We start from the raw sequence: 25840 nt of genomic DNA on the forward strand, positions 1-25840 counted from the left end.
CTGCTGGTACTTCTGTCATTTCCATTTCAGTTCTGCTGGAGATGTTAACATCTCCACTCTTCCAGTTTGTTTTTTTTTTTTTTCCTTATACTTCTGGTGCTAGGTGATGCACAGGAATAATTTGTAAGCCCAAGGTCCTTGCAACCAACAAGATTCTCTTTAATCAGAGATGCATTTCTACCTGTAAATGTGTAGCACATTGTATGCTTCTGAGGCCCAGCTAAGCCACATGAAATCTGCTCCAAGTTTCATAGCAAGGTTCAGAGCCGTATGTGTCTTCAGAGCCATGAGCTGAGACATGGAGCTTTGAGAAGTGGAGCTTTGTATGGAAGATGTACATGAGGCAGCAGGAACTTTTACTGCAAGTAGCCTAAAGCACAAGGGGACTGCATCCCCGGCTGCAGAGTTCTTCTTGCTAAGTCATTCCACCAATTAATTCCACTGACATAATTTTCTTCCATCAAGCTCTCAAGTTGCAATATTCAGAGTGTCCAGGGAGCCTAGAGACATCTATATTCATTATGAATTTTCTAGAGGATGATTACATAGAGGTATTAAAGGACTGTGACCCCTATTTCCCATTAGCACTGCCCAATGCAAGATAAGCACTCTTGGTCAAGTCTGAGAAAAACAGTCACAGGGCTTCCATTCACATCCCAGCTGCAGCCCCATTGATGTCCTTTACAGCTACTACTGCCAAAAGTTTAACTAAATGAGAATGAAGGACTTGGTAGATGGGTATTATGGAAAGAGCTATTTATGATTTAAGGAAGCAATCCCATTTCTTAAATAAATTTATTTCCTCTCAATTTGAGTAGCTCACATTTAGATTGTTGCATATTAAGTGTATATTTAACACCAGCAAAAAATGTCATTTCTAAAGCAGTAAATGCAGTGGGTTTTCTCCAGATATGTACACAGCTAAATTAAGAGGCAGACCAAATAATTAAATAGGAACTTAGGCAGGTTTTTTGCACTGTAAAATATGAACCCCATCTGTTAATTGAAAGTACTTATTTTTTTTTAGCTAGGAACAGTAGCAGGACTACAAATGTCCATGGATCAGCTGCATAAAGAGGGATCATAATATGCACAAATGGTAGGTTACACAAGGAAACACAAGGTGGTTTTGATGATTCAGTGTTGATTACGATGTGGAATTGAAGTGCAAATGACTATTGAAAAATCCATTGTTATTCTTACTCTTTTTTTTTATACTGTAATTAATGCTATTTTTTCACCAGGATCATTAGTCCTGAACTACATCTTTATGTACAGGGTGTAAGAGATATACATACAAAAAGACCTCACCTTCAAAATCCTTCAATGCCTTTACAAGCATGAAAGAGGGATATATGCAGATGGCAGAGTACAAGATGACAGAATCAGTCAGTAAGACAAGCAATGGACTTTGCCTTTAGTTAAGTTTTTTCTGTAGACTTTATGCAGAAGCGAAGCTTTATGTAGTACAAGGAGGAAACCAGTGAGCACGAGAAGTGTGAATTAAAGCAGTGATGTGCTACTGAATGAGAAATTCAGGTAAAAAAAATTTCCTGGGGGGAACAAAGAAGCAGCATAGAATAGTTTTCTTGAGAAGTGACTGGAGCAAAGAGAACAGCCCTAAAGCAAAGAAACATCTGAGATGGAATTACTTATTTCTCAATAAGTGTTGCAGAACTGAGGACACCGGTAGAAATCGAAGTAAGATTCAACAGAGACCAAGCAAGAGGTATTTTGATCTGAATTGCCTTTACCAGCTTTGACAATGTCTTTCTGTTATTCTCATGAGATGTCAACTAATTCTTGGACAACAGGGGGACGGGAGATAACAGAAACATGCTAACAATGCAGCACTTGAAAACAGGCCTGGTAAGACCGATGTCCTGCTGTGCCAGTGCTGAGTGGAAGCTAAATTTAGGGATGCATGTGAGTTACTGGGCATAGTGTCATGGGAATGCTGTCCGGGAACTGGAAGAAGAAGGTGCTCCAAGAGTTTCTTCTCCATGGTGTTCCAGATACTCCATGTGCTTACGATGACACTGACTCCAGAAGGACTTGTCAGCTCATCCCATCCCCTCTGAGAAGCAGGTAAGGAGGCAAGCAAAATACAGGCACTGGTACCTTCTGGTGGAGAGCATAACATAATCTAACTAGTTGGACTGAATGTCTGAAGTTTGGAGATGTTTTGGTTCAGATAAGCCTTCTAAAGTTCAGATACTTATACAAGGCTTATCTGCATTTATCTAAAACCCTCTTGTCAGGAAATCTCAGGAGAAAAGCTCTTGTGAGAGACTGGATATTGCCTGGCTTTGTGAAATACTACAACAGCTTTTCTTGCCTACTGATTGTGGTCCTGGCAGAAATGAGGAGCAGCAGAGATACATGTATACTCACATACAAAACAGAACAAAACAAACATTAATTTAGCTTTTCCTGAGAAACTATGATTCATACTGAATGCAGTAACTTCATTCCATTTCTTTGCAAGTATTTCTGTACACCTTAAGCTGTCACCAGCATAATTTTAAAAGGCCGTTCCAAAAAACCCCAAGTTGTATTTGAAAAAATGTATTTCCTTATTAATTTTGAAGATATTATGGTTGTTCTTCCTTTGTTTTAATGAAATACTTTCCCTGCTGAACTCAATGAAAGTTTTGCTATTGGTTTCTGTGGGAGTTGGATACCTTTTAAATATTAAAATAACTTATTACCTTTCAGGTTTTGATGATATTTCTTTCCCCTTTGCATGTTGCTTAGGGTGGAGCCTGACTAGGACTGGTCAGTTGCACTTTTGATTCTAAACAATTTCACACACATTCACAAAATAAAGACCCTTTAGGGTTACAAACATTTTGGAGGAATTAAAAAAAAATGCAGGGATATATTTCTGCTTATTTTAGGATGTAATGGAAGCTTATACTTTCAAAATTAAATCTAAAATTCAAGTAAAAATTGACCTCAGCTGTCTCTGAAAAAATCCTTTTCTGGGGTAAGAGTGTCCTTGTTGGTCCAGTTATTTTCTCTGTAAGAAATAATTCTGTCTTTTCTCTGCTAGCTACTGAAAAGTCAAGAAAGATCAAAGAAATCTAAATAGCATTACCCTAAAGTTCTTAGAATTGCCTCTTTTCACACACAAACACACATACACGTGCATGTGCATGCACACAAACACACTTTCACGTATTCTCTCTAACTTACAGGTGAGTGCTTAGGCCAAAATTAAGTGCATTTTTTGCAAAGTTCTATTTAAACCGCACCATTTCATTTTAGCAGAGTAATGCAATACAACTTGTTCTCATATTGAGCAAGTGAAAGACTAATGGGGCACATAGGTCATTGGAGACATAGTACACCCTGAAGTCCTAAGCAATCTCTCCAGCCTGATTTTGCTTTTTGAAACTGCTTCACTGTTTTCAAAACCCAATCTGAAACACTATTTGGCAGCTTTGAAGATTGCTTATGGAGATATTTTTGAGGTCTGCAGAAAGCATGTAATAGCAATATTGTGCTTGAAATTCCTAGTGCTTCCATGTGACCCACCTAAGTGTTCCTCATTTCTTCGTGTAGTGATTATAGGCTCCTTATTCATGACTGTTGAATTAAGCACCAGAATTGTTTCTTAATAGCATGGGGCCATATGTTGCCCTCGCTAAGCAGCACAGTGGGGAACAAAGAGTACAAATACCAGTGTAACGAAGCCAGACTATGCGTGCCAAAGAGAAAAAAGAGAGGGCATGCCAACTTCCATGACAAGACCAGCAATAGAAACTCCATTGGACAATGGTCAATGGCAGATATGATGCAAATATGATTATGATTAAGAATTAAATTCCCAGGGGAATACTGACTTTTTATGGTATAACCTTCCCTAAGGGCCTAGACAGCATAGCTAAGGCAGCAGGGTTAGCTTTCTCCCTTCTCGTGACTGACATTCCTACTAGGCAACACGAATCAACAGCGGCACCAATTGTGTTACCAGTGCTGGAAAGGGTTTGGATGGTGCTTTTTATGGGGCTTGCTTTTGAGCTAAAATGTCTGAGGTTTAGGAAAATGGGATGATGAGGCTATACAGCACTTCTTCTGTGAGGATTTCCCTTCTCCTTCCAAAGAAACATGGGATTCCTGCCTCTGAAAGCCCAGAGAATCTTAAACCAAGTAAGTATTTTCCATTTGCAGGTGTAACATATGCAAAAGATTATTGCTTTTCTGTAACAGTTAAAAATAATTTATAAAAGTTACAATAATCTTCAGAGTTATTTGGTTTGGTTATTTCAGATTTTGCTGAATATTTATTTTTAAATGCATAATTTAATATTGTAAAATTGGATTATTATTATTGCTACTACTACTACTAATGAGAAAACGTAGTAATATGTCTAATCAAAATATACATATCTTTGTACATAATTTTTCTACATTCTAGTAAGCTTCTTTCCCAATGTCTGTTTAATTTTTTCTGTCTTATGCTAGAATAAAAGTCATACAGAAGAGCCCCATGTCATTAAGTAAAATGTCAAGGGCTTTCTGAAACAGTGAAGATTTAGACTTTTTTCACCATAGCTAAATTATTAGAGTTTACTGCTTAAAAGTCTAATCTAAATCATTAAATAACTCACTTTGAAACCTTGTGCATATTATTTAAAAGATTTTACTGTCTTCAGTACAGAATCATGGAGATGTAGGACACATAGTTCTCAAAAAAACTTGGGTTTATGCTGTATATACAGTACCTTGTTAAAGCTACTTAAACTACTTCTTCTAATAAACTAGATTGAAACCTAGCCCATTTTATGATGGTATTTCTGACAGAAACATTTTTCTTATTTCTTTTTATTCTCCCTTGGATTAAAATGTATCAGAAAATGGATTTTCATCCACAAATCAAGTCAGTATTATTAAAAATGTTCCAAATTTGGAGAAAATGTCAAAATTCTGCATTTTTTAAAGGTTTCTGTTATATCTTGAATCACAGTCTTTCACTTGAAGGATTTTTTTTAAGGGTAATTGATTTTATAGCACAAAAGAAAAAAGTTTTTTATAGAACAATCTGTGTACAGAAAAGAAGGCAACCATTGACAGACGGTACAGAAGCAGATTGATTTGTACAAGATTTATACACTTCTATACATCAAGGGAGCTTTGTCAAAATTTGTATTGGCTTTAGTAATTTAGATACTATTGGTTATATCCCCTAATGTTATATTCATGAACTGAGGTACAGACTAGAAATTCTTCTTAAGATAGTCAGATAGTGTACATTCTATACAGCAACAAAGATAGATGTAGATTTCTCTTTCAATGCCAATTTAGCCTCCGCAGGAGTTTTTGAAGAAGTTAAATATATTTCACAGCAACTCACTTTACTGCATTCTGCAAAATCTGTAATTAGAGGATTCAAACAGTGATCTAGAGAAAATATTTTTTTCCCCTCAGAGATCCTCTGAAGACATTACAGAGATTTTAATTTTTTCTTTTTTTTTTTTTTTTAACTCATTTAGTATCACACATACCAGCAAGATGGCAAAAACCAGCCAGTATAGTTCAGTCAAAGGAGGGGGATATTTCAGAGCCCGTCACAATCCATTAACAGATTAAAACGCTTATGTTGATGACTCTTCTGTGATAAATGCTCTCCCACTCAAAGATACAAGCACAGATTTCTAGGACAATATAACCTGCAAATCATGCTCAGATACAATACTGTTTAAAGGGTTTTTTTGTGATACTTCAAAGTGGTACAAAGCATCCTGTCTGTTTGAGATCATATGTAATCGAGAGAAGGGTTTTGATACAGGCTTCTCACAAAGGTGCTGTGATCTTGTGAGAAAGCAAAGACATGCTATTCTGGAATGATTAATATGAAGCCTTCCTAATAACTAACTAAGCCTCTGAGCTTAGTTTCGACATTTCTTGTCTAACTGCAGCATCTTCCTGAGAGATTACCCCACGTAACATGGGAGGACTATCCAAAAGGAGAGTCCTTCTCAGGTGAATGGGGAAATGGGGGATGCTAAAAGCTTTGTGAGCTGAGAAAAAAAGTCAAGACCTGAGAGAGAGACTCACAGAGAATCAATGTACACTGCAGAGCAGTTTTAGGATGTCAGTGGATAACAAAATACAACAAAGCTAGAGTTAAAAGAGGTGGAGAAGACTACCATCAAAGAAGAAGCATATTAAAGTCCGAGTTCAGATAGCCATGGAGAATAGATCTGTTCAAATGACAGCCAGCACCAGCGTCCTCCCTAGATGGCAGCATCAGAGTGTCAGCCAAGCTGAGAGCTCTGCTTCCAAGTCCTTGTGAAAGCTCCAGAAAAAGATAAAGAATTTAAAATGAGTTATTTTACTTCATGGTTTGCCAAACAAGATTTCCAAGCTTGGAACACAAGTAGAAGTTATGTATCAATGTCTTTCTCTTCACAAATTCCCTTTCCCTATTTCTCTTGTTTATTGTTACAGAATCTTTTGTTTTGTTTTGTTATTCTCTTCTGCTGGTGACATGAAATTTCAAACTCTTCATTGAACTTTGAATGTAAGATTTCAAGAAAGCAGTGCTTTTTCAAAAGAGCCAAACCACCATGAAATAGGAGAGCAATGATCTGTTCTTTTCCCTTCTGACCAGATGAGTACAAAGCATTTTGCTTTCCGACCTGGAGATACCTGAAAAGTTCAATTCACATACACACACTTCCATGCAATTTATTGCATACTGCTAGAATATAGTGTACAAATTGAGATTGTTTTACATAATCACCCCTTTTCTGAAAGATTTACTGTGGAGGTGAATTAAGAGAAAATGGCAATGCAAGGAGAGAATGGTTGAGATTTAATTCATAATCACAATATACTGTTTTTCTAAGACCTCACAAATTCAGCAGAGCATAGTTTCTACTGAGCGTTGGATACTATCCAGGAAAAGCTTTCTATTTGAAAGTATCAAATAATCTAAAAATGTTAGAGACATCTGGCCCATATACTGCCACTATTTTCACCTTATCAGAAATCAAGAATGGTCCAAGATTACCTAAGCAGGCAGTGGAAAAACAGGGCAATAATGAAAACAAGTCAATCTAGAAAAAGAGTAAAATCTTTTCAGCCTTTACCAGCTGCATGGTTTTGTATCTAGTGTCTGACTATCACTGAGTTGGAAAGCCTAGGGTCTAAAGAGATTGATATCATAAATTTTCTGTGTGACAACCATTTTTTTTTTTTTACCTTTTTACCTTTTTTCAGAGCTGGTTGCTTGTATCAAGGGCTGGCCCAGAACTTCCATGTTATATAAAGAACATTTCTTGATTAACGAATGCTTGCACTTGATCCCTATTCTGAGAACTTATTATACTATCTTCAACTATATTTATGATCAGAAGAATCTTTTGTTCCAATCTCTCCCTTCATCTGATCAGTGATATTTAGTGATGTACCAGTCATAAAGGTGTGTAAGCATTAAGAAGTCACAGACAGATGTCTCTTCAACTATTTCAGGGATTTACATTTCTCTGCCTCCTCCTCTTTTTCCCTTCTGACATTGTGCTAGATATTCCCATAAATTACTTAATTATTTTCCCCAGGGCTGAAATAAAGCTTCAGGGTTTAGGGTTCCTCACGGCACTGTGGCATATTTTCTCATATATGGAAGCCACACAATAGAGCAATATAACAGCTTTTTACAGCAGCATTTTGCAAGTAATTCTTCCTTCTTCATTTCCTCCAAAACTCTTGCGTGAACAGTATTGTATCCTAGTGACTGGCCTTGAGCCTTAAAGGGAATTTAGTTGTATGATTCTGAGCAGATAATCTGCCCCCCAATTTGTTTGCCAAATGGGTGTCTAATTTACATTCACAATTACCTCAATTGCATGCGTAAATGAGCTAATGAAACACACAAATGTGTAACTGGTCATAAATAGTAATTTCCATGTGCAATTGCAGTAATTGCATGCTCCTCATGATTTTGAAAATTAAGAACTTAATGTTAATCTGATGCTGGTTCATGTTGTATAACACTTATATTTAAAGATTAAGTTTATCACTCAGCAAATGCAGCAGTCTTTTCCTATTATGTCTTTTTTCCATTATGGTTAATTGGTGGATAACAGTGTTTAACATTGCAGGGACTTCTTTTTGCTGATAAGCAGGGTTCAAACATTTCCCTAAAACAAGGAGGACTGCAAATCTATTTATATACTATATTGTGTCACAATAACCACAATTTTATACTCCTTTAAACAATGTGTTTATAAAGAAATATTCATTTGAGGTAAAAGAGACTTTGGGAAAAGAGATAATAAGTCACATAACTATTTTTATCCAAATGTTCTGATTCACAATAATCACATTACAGCAATATCTAATTAATTTAACTCTTTGTTTTAGTCATAGGTTCTGCCAAAATCTAGCTCTCATTTTCCATTTCCAAATGCAGGCAAATCTTGTAGCTCTTCTTACTTATTCTGCTGCCATCCCATCTGTTTGTCTCTTAGATCCCAATTGCTTTCTGGATAACATAGAACTAAGACCTCTATGAGAGAGAGAAGCAAGTGCCATGGTGTGACTGAATGACTCTGAAGAATTATATGAAAACTGCTATGTAGTTACATGAAAAAACTTGTGTATTTTGTACTATTAAATTCTATGGTGTAGACCAAGAATGTATATTGCAGTAGTAGTTTTAAGTCATCCGACATAGTCCATTTTAAAATGAAAATGCATATTTCAACTATTTTACTGATATGATTAGACTGTAAACAAGATAATTCAATTGCAGGGGTTATGCTTTAATCTTCTGAAGATAAGATCTGACTTTGTATTTTTCTTTCAGTGGTTTTAACAATAGGAATAGAGTTGATAAATGCAGAGCCAGAAATATTATGTTCATTATTGCAGATAATACACAGAAACATTACTGAATAACAATAGCTGAAAGAGTAATCCAAAGTATATTAAGAGGATAATGTTGATTATGTTTACAGTTAGATGGCAACTTATGGCTGAACACCATCAAAGCATTTTACAGATTGGGCCTTGATCCTGTAATCTATTTCGCTCAGGAAATCTCCTGAGCCATCTGTGGGACTACTATAAGGAATATTTAGGTCTTGTCATGCAAATATGAATTTACCATTCATGTCCCAGGCCTAATCGTTTGATCAGTTTTGTAACATAGGTTATATTTATAAACAAAATCCATTAGAACAGAGAGTCAAACTAATGAGTAGGAGCCAATAAAGGAAGAAAAAACTCAAACTTGCCTTCAATAGCTGCTGATTTCTTTCTTGGACTATGTTCTAGAAGAAGACGAGGTGGCACCATTTCCTTATGTCCTGCACATGAGTATACAGGTTAAGATGCATAGAAAATGTATTCACTAACAGGCTAGGCAGTTTCGCTGGGAGGCTGAGCTCCCTTCAGAATAGTTCATGTTTAAAATATTGCACTGTGCATAAAAGCTATTATCTTCCAGACACCATAGGAAGGAAATGTATTTCTCAACAAATAAAGTAATTTATTTTTAAGAGACACATTTTAAATCAATGAAGTCCAAGTGACTCAAGCATATGCTGAAATGCTTACAGTTCTATTTTTCTTCATTAGACTAAAAAACTAATACTGTGATAATAAGGTTACATATTCATGATGCTTCTACAGTAAAAGCTTATTTTCTTCTGTCAGACAAATGATCTTCAGTTGTTCCCTCAAGTCCACTTATTATGAACTTCTTGAAACACCAGAAAAAATTATTATGTTTCTCATCCTTAAGGATTATTCTTAATTAGCCAATACCAACCAGGTCATGCACTGTAAACACTCACAAGGTTCTGATTCCAGCTGCTGACTGGAACACCTCTACTCTCTCAGAGTGTTGAACTGTACTCTCTCATAGTATTGAACTGGGACTTTCTGTACTGTCTTAGCCTATGTGCAGATACCATGTTTTATCCAAAATATTTTTCACTTCATTTCCCCAAAGATTCACAAACTGATCTGTTGCACTTTCATATTGCTTATGATTCTCTTCTGGTTTATAACACCTGTTTGCAGTCTCCTTATTTCCTTTTAATTTCTTTCTCTGACATTTATGCTCAGTAGCTATCATGTCATTGTCATTTGGAAAGCACAATTTTTTGTGACCTGTGAAATAAAATTAAGTAGTTAAATATAATATGAATTCGGTCATATGCACCAGCATACAGTCACTGCACCAGACTCCACATGCAATCAGGCTGTTAAATCTCAGCTCCAGCTCCACATCAGAAAATCAGAGCCATGCCTCACGCTTGGTGACAGACTCAGAAGAGAACTTAAGATCTTAATGAGCCTTGGAAACTGCAGTATCATACTTACCCCTCTCATTTTACAAAGGTATGTATACTCATGGGGAATGCACAAGAAAAACATCATCTTGAAGACAGCAGTGGGATTTGAGCACCATGGTCTTAATGTTATTGCATCTCATCAGTGTATGTACGATTGCAGGCAAATAATCTGCAGGCATGTAGTTTAGTTCATCTGGTAATTTGTATAAAATATCACACATAGAGCCACTCAAACTTGACTCACATGCCTGAGCCACTGATAAAATGTCAACACATCGACAAAATCAATTCATTGAAAGTGCTGTGCAAGAAATGGTAAAAATCTTAGGCTTTACATGCATTTCCTGTCTTGGCAATAATCATGAGTGGATATTTACCAATCTCATCACAGAATGAGTCTACCCTTAAAATAAATGGTAGGCAAACTTCAGGAATCCAGATGTCTATCCATGATTTTCCAAACACTTGGAATCATCTTGAAATTGCAAACTGAGCTAATGAGATGCTGAATACCATTTGTTGCCAACCAGAACAGAAAAGTTATATCCATAATCTCTGTCAACATACAGAAACTTCATTAATTGAATTCCTAGTTCAGAATGAAAACAAAAACAATATAAAAATTAATGAAGAATGGGTAAATAATCTTATTCTTTCTGCTAGTTTTGTTTAAAGTCTTAGACTAAAGTTTAGTTGTTTGTTTTCTTTTCTTTGTTTTTGCCTAAACTAGATCACCTATCCCTAGATGGAAAAAGTGATACATTTTATAACTCAGGCTAATTGTTTTGTGTGAAAGATGATAAAGGGCAGTGGCTCAGAATGTTGAGTAGATCAGTAGTGAAGAAAGATAGTCAATAATTTGGACTGCAGTGTGGTATCTACTGTGTGGGGCAATGATCTAACACCTCTAGGTCAAGGTACAGGCTGGCCCCATTATCTTCCTGTTCTTTGCTGTAGCAGCAGTTTTCTAATTATTGCAGCAGCATTAGTTAGTACAAAGCCAGTGCGATAGCACTTATTGCTAATGACTTGTCAAGTTCTATTTTATAGTTTTACAAGTTTTAAGCAAATCATTTATTTCATGCAAATTGACCACATGATTCAATATGAGAGTGTTTTAAGCACCAAAAGCTTAAGCTTCATAGATCAAAAACTTTCCCTTAGGCCAGAATGTTTGTTCTGAGCAAGTTCCCATCCACTCTGATAAAAGGCTTCTTTAATGTTTCCATGTGTTATTAAATGTCTCTCGATTCACTTTGATGGGAATGCAAAGGACAGTAGCTGAATAAATATTTTATCCAGTCTTTTGATGAAATATGTTAAAGGGGATATCCTAAGTCAAATTTCTTTTCTCTTTCTTTTTCTTTCCTCTGTAAGTTATAAAGCTCAAGTGGTTTTCTGCAGCACAGAGAACTCATAAATAGAAATGAGGAATTGGCCTCAGCAGATCTGACCATTAGGATTAATGGTGTCTACTATCTTGACTCCAGCAGTGGCCATTTGGACACATATCCATGATGTAAACGAGAGGAAGGCAGGATGTTTTTAATGATCCCAGTTGAGAATCAGATTAGTCCATGAATCATGAGAAGTCATTATCCAGATTACCACTATTATTATTGGACATACAGTTATCTTGCTGCTTTAAAAATGCAGCCACAGAAGAGCACTGAAATTTAGTGTCTGCATATTTATTTGCTTCTCATTTCAAATGTAGACTTTATTTTTCTACTATGAGATAAGCCAAAAGCTTCATTTGACTTAATATTGTGGGTTCTTTTTTTTTTTTTAATTAGGGTTTGATTACTCCAAAAGGTGTAATTGCAGACACAAAAATGTGCATACATTTCTATGCCTCATCTGTCCATGTAGTTGTGCTACAAATACCTCCTTCATATATAACATTGTACACATCTGTCTGACAACAAATTTCAGCTGATGGAAACCAAAATAATGAACGGTTTTGAGTTTAATATGCTCACCAGGAGAAAAAGTGTCATGTTAAGACATGAATAGCTTCCTCCACTGCCTGAAAGGAAAGAAATATGCTGCAGAGATGAGTAGAAGGTTTAAGACACTAGATGGTAACATGAATACTTCATTGAAAATAAGATACACTCTTCAAGCTCTGTGAAACTTCTGTCATTGGTGTTTATTAAATCACTTGAGGTGTCATGAAGAAATTCATTCTGACTTGTTTTATGAATATTTTAGATTTTATATTACATGATAAGGAATACAAGACAAATTTTAATTACCTTACTTTTCTCAATCTAGGAAGTCTCTTTCTACATATGTCAAAAATGTCATGTCTGAGAATTGAGGATAAATTGATTTCCTATGATAACAGCAAATCATGTGGGCTTTCTTTCTTCCCTGATCTGCCCAGCTCAATTTGTCTGCAGTGACCTTAATTGACATAGATAAAGTCTCTAAATTTATCTTTCTAAAACAAAAGATCACAGGCTCAAAGAAAATACTTTATTACTATTATTATTATTATTATTATTACTACTACCACTACCACTACTACTACTACTACTAAACAACTAAATGCATTGTAGATGGCTGAATATTCCAATGGGATATGGGGAGAAATAATGCCACCACAGAAACACCACTCCTATGACTGTGCAGTTCCTTAAATCCATATACTGGTTATCTGAACAGTGGGAATCCTACAATCTAACAGCACCAACATTTTGTTAGAGTGTGTCTCAAATGGTGCAGCAAAATGTCTTCAGATAAATCTCATTCTGCCCAGATGTGACATCTTTCCCTAATGACAGTAGAAATAATTGAAATAAAGTAATTGTGCTCTTTGCAGAGTCATTTGTTATGAAAAGTAAATTCAAATCAAATGTTTCATGAAGCTTGGAACAAGACATGAATCAGCAGAATGAGGTAAGACTGCCAAATATGCTTTTAGAGGATTGACATCTTAATGGAGTCCCACCATTCTGTCCAGGCTTCCAGTTTTGACATGGAAGTCGCTTGAAGTTAAAAATGAGCGTTTCACTTGTTATTAGTTGTTACTCTTAAGACATTAGACTGTCACTATTCCAAGGAAGTGTTTCCCTGCTTTGTATGGGTGCATGAAGAAATATGAGCAAAGCGTTTTTCATTACAAAAGAATAACTGAGGATCAAGAGGTGAGATTGTGTAACTGTTTTGAACAATGCAAAGGCTTATTTGGGGAAAGAATGAATTGAAATACAGGTGCCCCAAGCAGGCAATCTTTTGAAGGAACACATCACAACATGATAGTTTTATGTACACTGATAAATTACATGGGGCCTGGGAATGTTACTGGGCTCTGGAATTCAGACATACATATCCTGCAACATATTTTTGAATAGCCTCTGACAATTTTGATCTGTACTAAGTAGCAATCTCCCAAACAATTCATTGGCTCAGTTCAGGAGTTAGCAAGGGTCAGGGACCACTCTCAATAGACAGCTGGGATGCAGCCGTCCTGTTTTGACCTTGAGGAGGTGTAATGGATGCGGATCACGCTATGACAGAAGGAATCACATTCAGAGAGCAGTTGAGTTGAGTTTGATTTACTAACCTAGATGTAGTCAACAAGTCTTAAAAATGATAACAAAATTATCTCAAATGGAAAAACATAGTTTAAACAGGGTCTTAATGACCTATTTGGAATACAATTTTTGACAATGGCAGATGGAATTAATGGATAATAAAATGATACTTTTAAGGAGGTTTATCCTACTAGCCAACATATATTTCAGTTTTTCAATTACAGTCAGGATCTGGGTCTTTATTAAATGAATAATTGCCCAACAAACAGTGAAACTCTCATTTTGCATGAGGCTGATGATACCACCTAAGGAAAAACACTGCTACAGTTTATGCAGTGATTACCAGTAGCAATACATTCCTTTAAATTTTCATATTCTGTTACATTGGCTATCAGCCAGTTACTATTATGATGGATAAGAAAAGAAAAAAAGGAGAGATTACATGGATAATGTCCAATCTATCTATATGTTCCACTTGGGTTTAAAATACATTAAAAAAATATCACAGATAATATTGGAGCTCTACACAGTGTCTAACTTGTGTGTAAAGCATGTTATTGAGAGATACTCCTCCCTCAACATACAGACCACAAACCCAAGCCTATTATAAATAACCTAACAACAGCCCTGGGAGGCCATCCATCTTTTAAGCTAAAAGCAAGGACCAGTAGGTTAACAGTGAAGGTGTAGGAAGGATGGATGCAGACTGATAATCAACATGCTCTTTAGAATGGAGTAGTGGGAAGGATTAAATTTCCTTTCTGAAGGCACGAAGCAAAAAGTAGCATCAACTTGATAGTCTTCGATTTTTAATATGTAGAGATTTGAGTTCATCCTTTGGTTTTGATGATGCATTCTTATATATATTTATATACATTTATACCCATGTAATATATACTATATATATGTGCACACATGAGCATGTGCATACATATGCATGCACATGGTTACACAAATGCATATAGATATTTATCTAGTAATGTTTCTGAACAGAAAATGCTTTTTCTATCCCTACTTGATTTGGTAACTGAACAGGTGTGAGATTCCATTGGCAGAGATTCCTGGAGGTTGTGTGAACATCAGCTAGTCGATATGTTTTCACTCAGCCACCAAACCCAATTAAAGTCACAGCTGGGAATTTGTTTGATATTTTTTTCTTTTCCTGTGGCTTTGTATCTCACACAAAGCAAGTGTGCATAACAAGTGTACAAATTAGGCAGGCAAGAGAGGTAGAACTATGAGTGGGTTTTTCTTTTTTGCTGTTCTAACCTACAGCTGATGCTATTGGTCTCAACCAGAAATGTATGCAATGTATCTTAGCTATATGACAGAGCTGTGGAATTAAATCCATTTACAATATATCGGTTGAGAATTATTTTCCAGAGATTTTTACCTCATTGAGGCTCCAAAATCCCTCTTTAGCTGAATCTGTATCTTGTGAAAGCTGTTCTAATTTTTGTGTTCAGAAGATTGAAGTCATTAAGAAGCTAAAAGTTAAGTTTTAACAGTTTTGTCGTTACACATTAAGTAAGAAGTCACACAGCCTTTAAAAGACACAGACATTAAAATAAAATTGAATTGAAAAAATTGAAAATTGAATAGAATTGTCTCCCATTATTTATCACGTGCATTTAGCAGGTAAAAAGAATCCTACATGTTACGTTTAGAAATATTGAAAGATGGATCTCAAAGAACTAAGTCCTAGGACAGTGAAAATGATAGTTATTGTGTGGAAATGATGGGTTATTATAGTTATTGCTACATACTGGAGTGCAAAAGGACTGTAAAAGCAGATTATCAAATGGAAAGACATATTCAGCCTTCCTCTCTCTCCCCAAATAACCTTTAATGAATTGGCATCATATACAGTGATCCCTAGCATAATTAACATGAATATTGGGAGTTGGTATAGATGCATACTTTTCACAATATGAAGTATCCACAGGAAAATAATTAAAACAGAGAAAAGAAAACAATCCAATTAAATACTTGCTGCTAACAATTAACAGAATGGAGGGGACTGATAAGCTGTTATGATGAAAGGCAACAGACACTGACTATGCCATGGGATCATTGCTCAGTAATTTATGAGTTATTTGTAGTTGGTTTATCTGTACATAGCATCATTTCAACTGCCATTAGTCCAACTCCATCTCAGAAACATTCAGTGCTAAAGTCAGAAAAGCTATCTAGACATTACTTCAAGAATGCTAAAACTTTATGATGTGTTCAAGAAAGAGTGCATATGCCAGGTCTTGCTAAAAAAACCCCAACAGCCTACCATTGATAAGATGAAATTACAGATGCTATAATCTCTCACAATTAGAGATATTTGTAGATAATGAATATGTTTAATATAGAAATCACTGGAAGTCCAACTGAATCCAAATAGCTGTGACCACAAGCCAAAACGTTTTTACCTCTCTGAATCTTTTTGCCAGAATGAGAGAAACAAGTTAATGATGTTACCTGTCTTGTCTATACTTGACAATCACCTAAGAGAGTTAATCTAATCTATAACCATTTTTCTGAAGTTAGAATTTCAACAATGCAGTTTGAAGTTGGAGAGAAAAGAACTGAGAGATTTTATTAGATTGAATATCCGAGTAGGGCCCAAAAGTGCAGAGGTGTTCGCTACTAACTCCTGTTCCTCATGCCCACTGAAATCAATGAGAGCTACGTATTAGTTAGGTGTTAAGTATCTAATACCTTTGAAGGCTAGGCTCTGTGTAATTAAGAAACTCAGTGAGCTTTCTCTTTCTTCTAATAGCGTCATGGCTATAATATTTTGGGAATTACAAGATTATGACATAGGGAGAGTAAAAAAAAAAAATATTGAAATTTGAGGCTAAAATTTACACCTTTAGAACATATGGCGACATTAGGTTTGATGCAATACTCCTCAGCAGCTGTGGTTTCTACAGCAAGACAGAATACGTGGCCTGAATTGTTTCAGACTGAAACAATTTCAGCTAAAGCTCCTGGTTTTGCATAAAGGGTAGGAAGAATTATGAGAAATACCAGAACAAACCCCCTGTAATATTGGAGATAATGATTACTTTAAACCAACCTCATTTTGGTAACTTTTTATTCTTCCTTCCCTTTCCTTTTCCCAGGAAAGATCCTCTTTCCTATAAAGAGGTTATTTTCAGGACAACGAGTCTTGGGACTCACTGTCATGAGTTCCACCCCTTGTGCTCAAGGCCTCCTCTATGATTTTTGGGAAACTGACTTAACTTACCATGCCTTTCTATTCCTCCTATAAATGGATATAACAGAAATATTCTAAAAAAAAAAAAAAAAATAAAATTGAATGTTGTAAGCATACAACAACTAAAAATTCCAAAGCTTAAATTCTATAAAAGTGGAAGCTGTAAAGACTGGGGCTTTGTTCTGATGCTAAAATTATCTAGGCTTCTTTTGTTTGGCACATTTGGACATGGAATGCCCTCCATATTATTCAAGAAAATATTTCCTTCTACATTTCTTCCTTTTCCCCTTCTCTTACTCCAGAAATGTTATAGCAATGCTATTATTGCTATTCATACTATTCAGAGTGGCACTGCTGGTTTCTTGGCTGAGCCAACAGCTGCTCCTCATAATACCATTTGAAATTTTATAGAAAACTTGTCATTTCGAGTCTTCATTTGAGTGAAATCCGTGCTTGCACATTTTTAGCATACTTGAATATATGTAGGCTCTTTCTCAACCAGACATTTAAAAGTTAACTTTTAGACAATTAAATCTAGATAAGTCACCCAAGGGTTCCATTTATAGTCAATGGAGAGAAATTGGTACCTTCAGAGGGTGATTCATCTTTTCTATCTTAGGCATCTTTTTTTAGGATGAAATTGTCCTCTGGAGGCCTCCATTTCATACCATTGGCTATAAAGACAGCTAAAGGTTGAAGTCTGGCAATTAACTTTTGGGTATCTAAGTGAGGTGCAATGAATTGCAAACATCTCATTTTGCAGTTCTGCATAAAGATGACACTACGTGCCACCAAAATATTCCAGGACTAAAATCAAAAGCCATGCATGATTTTTTTACACTGTAACTGCTGCCTAGTAACACAGTGCTCCCAAAACCCCCAGCAATTATATGAATGAGTATCACATAGAAAGGATTTTGTTGTCAAGCTTAGCTAAAAAAAAAAAAAAAGAAAAAGACAAAAGCATTGTTTAGGTTTAATGTGTGTGGACATTGAATGCCTTTTGAACTCTATGTGCTCTTTACTCTGTCAGATAATACTGACTGTATTGAAGGACAAAGTGAAACAAGAGGAAGGAAAGTGAAGTACCAGAGGGAAGAATAGCATTTCCTGATGAAGAAAAACATAAATTAGTCTTGACTCATTCTAGTTATATGTCAGTAAGTTGCATGTCTTTTTTGACAAAGCAGATACATGTGGAAAGAAAGTGGATGGCCAAAGAAAGAAGTGCCTGAACCAAGAATGGTGAAAGGAGCCGACCTGCCACAGCTGGCTGTCACAGTGGCTGTGGACTAGATGCAGCAGGAGGTGGACATAAGCAAGGCATGGAGAGCACATGCTGCTTGGGCCACAGCTGAACACTCTTCTGTCCTCTGCATGGCATGTTCTCACAGCAGGAGAGGTGAGGAATTATTGCTAAGCTGGAAATACTTCATGATGGAATGTACGTTGTCAAAGCATTTGTAGATCCTGTCTACGATTTTCTTATCTGTGCAATGTAGTGACCAGGTACCGTTCCTGTTGTTAAAACTGATCTTCATCATTTTCCAGCAGAGACAACAGAGAATCTATATTTGGATGAGGAGAGTAACTTCTCTCAGTCCCACAATGGAGCTATAGGTTTTGCCTATAATTTTCTTCTGGATAATTCAGAAGAAAACTGGAAGCTGTTTGGTATATATTTTTCCTTCTTCATGATGTTTCAGAGTATTCAATGTCAGGAGGTGTTTAAAGGCATTCGAATAGATCTCAGCTATTTTCTTTATTAAAATTGAGAGGACTTGTTGTATGGTGGTTATCTTTCCTAAGACAATTTCAGGAGTATATTTTAAAGGTAACGGTTTCATTAACTCACTTATAATTTTAGAAATATATATATATATGAGATATATAACCTGGTTTATACAACTAACTGAAGGAGAAGATTGTGGGTTGACATGCCTCGTCAAAGACAGAAGTTTACTTGCAGCCCATGTAAGGTTCCTATCTTCCTGAAATGGTTGGCATTTTAGATGTAGTTGGCTGGTTTGGTTGGCTTAAGCAACTCCATGATGGCCTTTATGGTTTCCCAGGCATTGATTAAGGAGATTAAGCAATTGGTTAAGGTCTTCAGAGACTATTAGGTTGATAAGTGTTTAAAATATAGATTCTGTAGTTCTCAGTGTTACAACACCAAAATCTTTCTACAGATCAAGCTTGCTCCCCAACATTGGATAATGGCAGAATCAAGAGGTACATATATGTGGATCCATGCAGATAACGCTAAACGCTTTTTGACTCTACTATTTGCTAACAGGATGTTGTTGAGCACGTTCCAACCTGTGAAACAAATGTCAAGCCTTTTAGTGAGTCTCACTTTTAGCTAGTTGAGGAGCACTTAGAACATTTGAAAGGGAAGGACTGAAGGAGACAAATTTTAAATGGTCAACACAAAATATCTTTCTAAGTGTTGGAAATCCCTGAAACATTTTACCTAAACTGATCTTCTTTACTGGAAGAATAATCTGTGATGGCAAGTTTTGAGTCCTACCAGCTGAAGTTTGGCAGAGGTATCTGTAGTTGACCTAAGTTACAGTATTTTCTACCAACATTACTTACAATGCAATCTCAACTCTACCGACAACTGTATCCCAGCCCTTTAAAGAACTAATCCTATGTGTGCTCCAAATAGAAATAGTCAGCAAAACCTGCAATATACATAATCATTGTCTGGATTCTTTTGTAACATAATGATTTTTAAAAGTTAATAAATCTAGGCTTGAAAAAGGAGGCTCGCTCTTTTGGGAGTTGTGTTTTTCCCCATACTTGAAGCCATCCAAGCTCTAAAAAAGAAACATATGCTCTTACAGGCTGACATTTGGAACTTATGGTTTTTAGGTTTCTGAGCTGTTTCCTTGCCAAATATGCCTCAAAAATATGGATAAAACTACATTTGGCTGAAATAATTTTCTGCAAATATTTTTTGTATTGAATTCATTTCTGACAATGATATTAAGTACTGAAGAAGGTTTGTGTAGCTCTATAATGCTTCCATTTTTAACCTACTTGAAATACCATCTGTATTTGTTGTAATAATTCTAACCGGAAATCAATTATGACAATGAGTCATTAAATGTAATAACTGTTTTACAAGGTCACTGCTTAAACTTATTTTAAGCTTTTTAATATGAAACTCAATGTGTTTATTATTAGGTCTATATTATTATTATTATTAATTATTATTATTATTATTTTATTATTTAACTTTTGCCTTTACTTTCCAAATAGCTTACTTTTAAGAACTAAACTGATTGAGTCTTTTGATGATCCTCCACAAAACAACTAGCGTTTCCCAGACATTGTTAATGAATCTTTTGAAAAGACCTTTGATTTTGAAATTTGATTACTGAACTATATGAAACGGTTCTAATGTGAAATAGTAGTAATAAAATATAATACAAGCGTGAAAATACTTTTGTTAGTCTAGTCTCTATGCCTTCACAGATTAGATTGGTTTATTTCAATTAAAATGAGGAATTTAGACTCATTTACACCAGCAAAGGTTTTGGCTTTTGTCTGTATCACATAAATCTGACGCCTCAGAGTGCCTTGCAGTGAACTATTGTCCTGGTTTTGGTTGGGATAGAGTTAATTTTTTTCCTAGTGGCGGGTATAGTGCTGTGTTTTGGATTTAGGATGAGAATAAAGCTGATAACACACTAATGTTTTGGGTGTTGCTAGGCAATGTTTACACTAAGTCAAGGGCTTTTCAGCTTCTCACACCCCATGCCAGCGAGGAGGCTGGGGGTGCACAAGAAGCTGGGAGGGGACACAGCCAGGACAGCTGACCCAAACTGGCCAAAGTGATATTCCATACCATGTAACATCATGTTCAGTATGTATACATACTACATACATATGACAACTATCAAAGAAAGAGATCCGTTCCTCTCTACAGAAGCAGAATACCATGCATTCCCTGGGTAGCTGCTTCGGAGAGAGTAAAAGTCGTTGGAAATTTTTTTGGCAAAGTTACAATAAAGTGCCACAAGAGTGTTGACAGATGCAGCTTTGTGTGCCAGCATCTGGCTCTGATTCATGGTGGGATGATATAAACAGGGAATAACGGATAGCTATTTTGCCTTTGTGGGATGGTGTCAGGATTGTGTGCTGATAACGTCCCCATTAAGTGATCAATGTCATTTCAGAGTTTGACCAAATAGACACAGCTTTTGTGGTGAGAGTGGAGTCATAGACAAGAACCTCAGTAAAATGACATCAGTGGATGTCTTCTCATAGTTTTACATAACTGAATAGAAATGTAAAGAAGCAATATTTAGACTCCAAATGACAGCTAAAACTATTGCAAGAATTACACATTAATAAATTAGTTAGAAAATTTGCAATAGTTAAAACTTAGTTTATTATTATTATTATTCTTCATTACTTCTTTCCTTTCAGACTGTTTGAAAAGTATTCAGAACTCTCCCAGGAGATTACTAGAGGAATAAATGCTTCTGTCATTCATTCATCTCCATTTATGTCATCAGCAGAAACAAATGTGTTGACAAGTGTTTCTTCATATGAACAACTTTTTCATAAACTGATGGACAATTAACTGTCAACTCTGAAGATGAATCCAGATGAGTTTCTGCAAATTTTGGAGTACAGTACTCCACTCAGAGGGAGAAGACATGTTTGTTCTTAGGTATCTTTCCCATTTAAAAAGTAAAGCTGAAAAAGTTTCACAGCTCCCAAACTCTCCCTGTAGTATTTCACTAAAACAAATATCTGATTTGCTTGTTTTCTGTAATAAGGGAAAGGGCTATTGAGTAGGTCGCATCAGAAAGCATCTCTCCATAGGAAAAAAATAATATTCTCTAGCATTCTCTCTCAAATGTGAAAACCTGTAATTCAGTCCACAGTGTTCCAATGCTGAATTTCTCCAAACAAGAAGCAGATAACATGTTACATTCTTATGCATTATCACTGTTTTGTTTTGGTTTGGTTTGGTTTTTTTTTTTTTTTAATTGCACTGCATCAAATATATCCCCAGAGAAACTACACTGATATTAAAGTTGTCCTCACGTAAATATAACGTAACAAGGTGAAAAGTTACCCTTTGATACTGATATATCCACAACACATCCTAGTTTTAATTAAGTAGGAGTGACACTTAAAAATAGTTAAGAGCCTAAAGCATTTTGCTATCTGAACAGCAGAGGGCAAGTATTTAACTCCAGTGCTACAGCCCACCCGCAGCAAATACAGGCATTTTTGCGTTCAAAATTAGGCACTTAACGATCTCAGGTTTTTTTCAGTAATATACTGCAATATTGATGTACTCTAATACCAGTATCTCTATAAATCTTTTTGGATATTAAATGGCAAGTATCATACTGACAAGGTCTTGGAATTCTCTTACCACATTGTGTAATAACAATAATCCTTGCTCTTTGATTGAGTACTTCTTGACAAAGGAAGAGAAGAGAGAAGCCTTGGAAGAGCACTATAGACATGAAGGACATTCAGTCTGCCACTTCTCTCCAGGACCAAGCAGACTGCAGGGTTCCCTATGGATTCTTACCACAATTTGCCTGAGTTTCTTAACTGTCTATGTTTGTCATTTTAATTTTTTTTTTCATGAACATATGTGTGAAAGGTGAGGGTTTGATGATTTTTTTATGAAAAGGTAGGGCAACTGTTTTACCCTATAGGATACGCACTTGTGATGTAAACGTGCCAGAAATCCTGATCATCACAATAAACGTATGAGGGTAAATTGATGAAAAGAAATGGTATGGCCCCTTTCCTTTGCAGTCTAGCTATTACTGGAAACAGTCACGTAGTGGTATAAGCTCCATAGGGTAATTAGGTGCTTCAGTGCAAAGATTCTAGGTAGACCAAATTGACAATAATATCACATCTGTGCTGCCACTGCCTTTGCTGTCAGTTAGGTAACTGTAAAGATGATCCGGTTGTAAGTCCAACATACTGTGAAATGCAAGTTGTTGAACCAAAGCTAGAACACAGTAAAACTATGGATGTAAAATAAACTTCCAAGTGATTAAAATGAAAACAAAATGTGACCATAAATATACAATATGCCTGTGGGAAACAAGAGTGCCACACTACAACCAAATACCCAACAGATGTTTATCACTCAATTCAGCAGTAAGCAGCATGCACAACCACATGCTGAGGTGGGCGTGCAAAAAGACAGGCACACAAGAATCCACTTTAGGTAGCTGCAAAATAAAAAAGACATTATACTGGAACAACTCCTCGATCTGCCAGAGTAGTTCAGGAAAAGTAAATGCAAAGCAAGCTGGCAAACATTGCAAGGAAAGCAGCGCAGGTGTGGTGAAACAGGGGAATGGCACGGGGGAATACAATAAAGCAGATCTAGGTAACCTAGAGAAGCACGTGCTACTTGCTAAGAGTGACCAACTAGTGTTCCTGAAATCCATCCACATAGGTGAGGATTTCAAACTCTCTAAGGGCAAAAAAATGGTTATGAAGATCAAGTTAAAGGTTTCTACTAAAATAGAACTTTTTCTCCTACCAATAAAATATAAAAATATGAATAAGAACACTAGAAATATTACTCAGAACAAAATTCAGGAATATCAAATAAATTGTCAAATACATGGAATAGACTATATCCATGAAACTAGACAAAAGAAAATCAGTGGCCTTCTGCATCAGAAAGACTATTTTGGACCTTAGAAATACCAGTTCCAGTAGAAGAATAGACGTGTCAGTCAGAACCAATGTGTCTCAGCATCTCTTAAAAACCAAACTTTCCTCTTTAGGTTTTAATGTTTTAGAAGTAAAACTTGGAAAATTAACCCTGGAAGAAATGCATATTAGTTCTACATTTACAGGCAGCCAAAAGGAGTACAAAGCAATTTGGACAGAGCAATTTGTTAATGCTGAGATGGTACTGGCTGTACTTGGCTGAGAAAGTCTAGTCCAGGGATAAATAAGATCAGAAAATCTGTCCTTTGGAGGAAAGGTGATTCAGGAATGCCTCTGAGAAATTGTCACTTATCACATGCATGTTAGACAGAATGTAAAAAATATTGTCAAGCTTCATAGTTCATCAGATAAACTCAGAAAGCAATTTTTTATACTGTATACAGTAGAGCTCAAGAGGGCTATCTATAAATGTCTCAGTAGAATCCAGGGTAAGCCACTGTTGCAGTCATGATATTCATGAGATGGACTTCTAGTTTAGCAAAACTTATCTGAGTTTATGGTTAAAATTCCACTGATACCTATTGTAAAAGGCTGAGAACCTCAGATACTTTTCTTTTATAAAAAGTAAAATAGAAATCTTGGAAGTTAATTGATATTGATATAATTATTGTGATTTACAGGAGGATTTGCATGAAACAAATCGGTATCAGGGACAAATGCTGGCCAGAGAAACAAGAAAACCAGCTAATGCTTCATGAAGCTGCTTAGCAAGAATTCTCCCTTCTATGGCTTCTTATGAATTTGTTGTGTACAGTTTACATTCTTGCATAAAATTTATATAAGCATAAAATAATCTAATGTCAGCAATGAATGTGAATTTTTCAATAAGACAAATATTTCAAAAATACTATCAAAGAATATATATTGAATGGTATCATTATTAATGACATTATAAATCCATGTATTGTGCCTAAGGAATCTAATGAGTGGGACACTGCTATTATAAACTCAGGAACACAGAAATTCATATTTGGTATAAACAATCCTACAAAAAGCTAATATACCTATATGAAGGAATTTTTTATAAGAAAAATCTGTTTTTCTCCTTCAAAAATGGCAATATTGGGATTAACAGAAATTATTTCTGGTTTGAAAGTATTATGGTGTCAGAGTGACTGTAGTTAAATTCCCTAGCTGAATTGCACTCAGATCTCTTTGTTTGGCCTCCTGGTTTCAGCAGGGATAGAGTTAATTTTCTAGCAGCAGGTATAGAGCTGTGTTTTTGATTTAGGATGAGAATAATGTTGATAACACACTGATGTTTTTAGTTGTTGCTAAGCAGTCAAGGAGTTTTCAGCTTCTCATACTGGCCTGCCAACAACAATGTGGGGGGTGCCCAAGAAGCTGGGAGGGGACATGGTCAAGACCCAAACTGGCCAAAGTGATATTCCACACCATATGAAGTCATGCTCAGCATATAACTGGGGGGGGTGGCTGGGAGGTGGGGTGGCTCAGGAACTGGCAGAGCATCGGCTTCTGGTGGTGAGAAATTGTGCTGTGCATCCCTTGTTTTGTATATTCTTTATTACTATTACTATCATCATCATCATCATCATCATCATCATCTTCCTTTTCTGTCCTATTAAACTGTCTTCATTTTAACCCACAAGTTTTATTTTTATTTTTTTCTTTTTCCATTTTCATTTCTCTCCTCCATCACACTGGGTGGGGAGGAGTGAGTGAAAGGCTGTGTGTTTGCGTTAGATGCTGGCCAGGTTAAACCATGACATTTGGACAATGTAATATACCATTAAATATATACACCAAAAGAAGGATAAAATATATCAGATTTTAAAGCTATTTGGATATTAGGGCTATTAAAGGGACTTAGTGTTCTGGTGTTTTCCCCACATTTATCTATTAAAGAAGATGAGTCACAGTAATATTTCAGTTCACAAAGGCCAGTGTGAAATGGGCACATTGCCTGAGAAAGGCAGTAACAAACACTGAGTAGTGTTCGGTGGCACTCTCCTCAATGATTCCTGTGAAGAGCACAGAGCTGGTCATACCTGGCCTTTACCTTGCTTCTCAGA

General features: G+C 36.0%; 1 protein-coding gene and 1 long non-coding RNA gene across 25 annotated transcripts in view; one reads left to right on the top strand and one right to left on the bottom strand.

Moving 5' to 3' along the window:
* Positions 1 to 25840, bottom strand: part of TRDN (triadin) — a 246075-nt gene that overhangs the window by 128412 nt on the left and 91823 nt on the right. For all 22 annotated transcript variants that reach the window (XM_054820908.1, XM_054820900.1, XM_054820910.1 and 19 more), the window contains one exon: positions 9249 to 9320. In XM_054820908.1, the coding sequence (XP_054676883.1) occupies positions 9249 to 9320 (72 nt within the window). The remainder of the gene's footprint in view (positions 1 to 9248; positions 9321 to 25840) is intronic.
* On the top strand, positions 1936 to 25412 carry LOC129204636 (uncharacterized). 3 transcript variants are annotated; one of them, XR_008576457.1, is made up of 3 exons: positions 1936 to 2088; positions 18254 to 18468; positions 21507 to 25412. It is a non-coding gene; the product is annotated as an uncharacterized LOC129204636 (long non-coding RNA). The 3 variants fall into 3 exon arrangements; XR_008576455.1 differs by having other exon boundaries at positions 18257 to 18468; XR_008576456.1 differs by lacking the exon at positions 1936 to 2088 and adding an exon at positions 3225 to 4155.

Source organism: Grus americana, chromosome 3 (genome assembly GCF_028858705.1).
Source record: "Grus americana isolate bGruAme1 chromosome 3, bGruAme1.mat, whole genome shotgun sequence".
NCBI lineage: Eukaryota > Metazoa > Chordata > Aves > Gruiformes > Gruidae > Grus > Grus americana.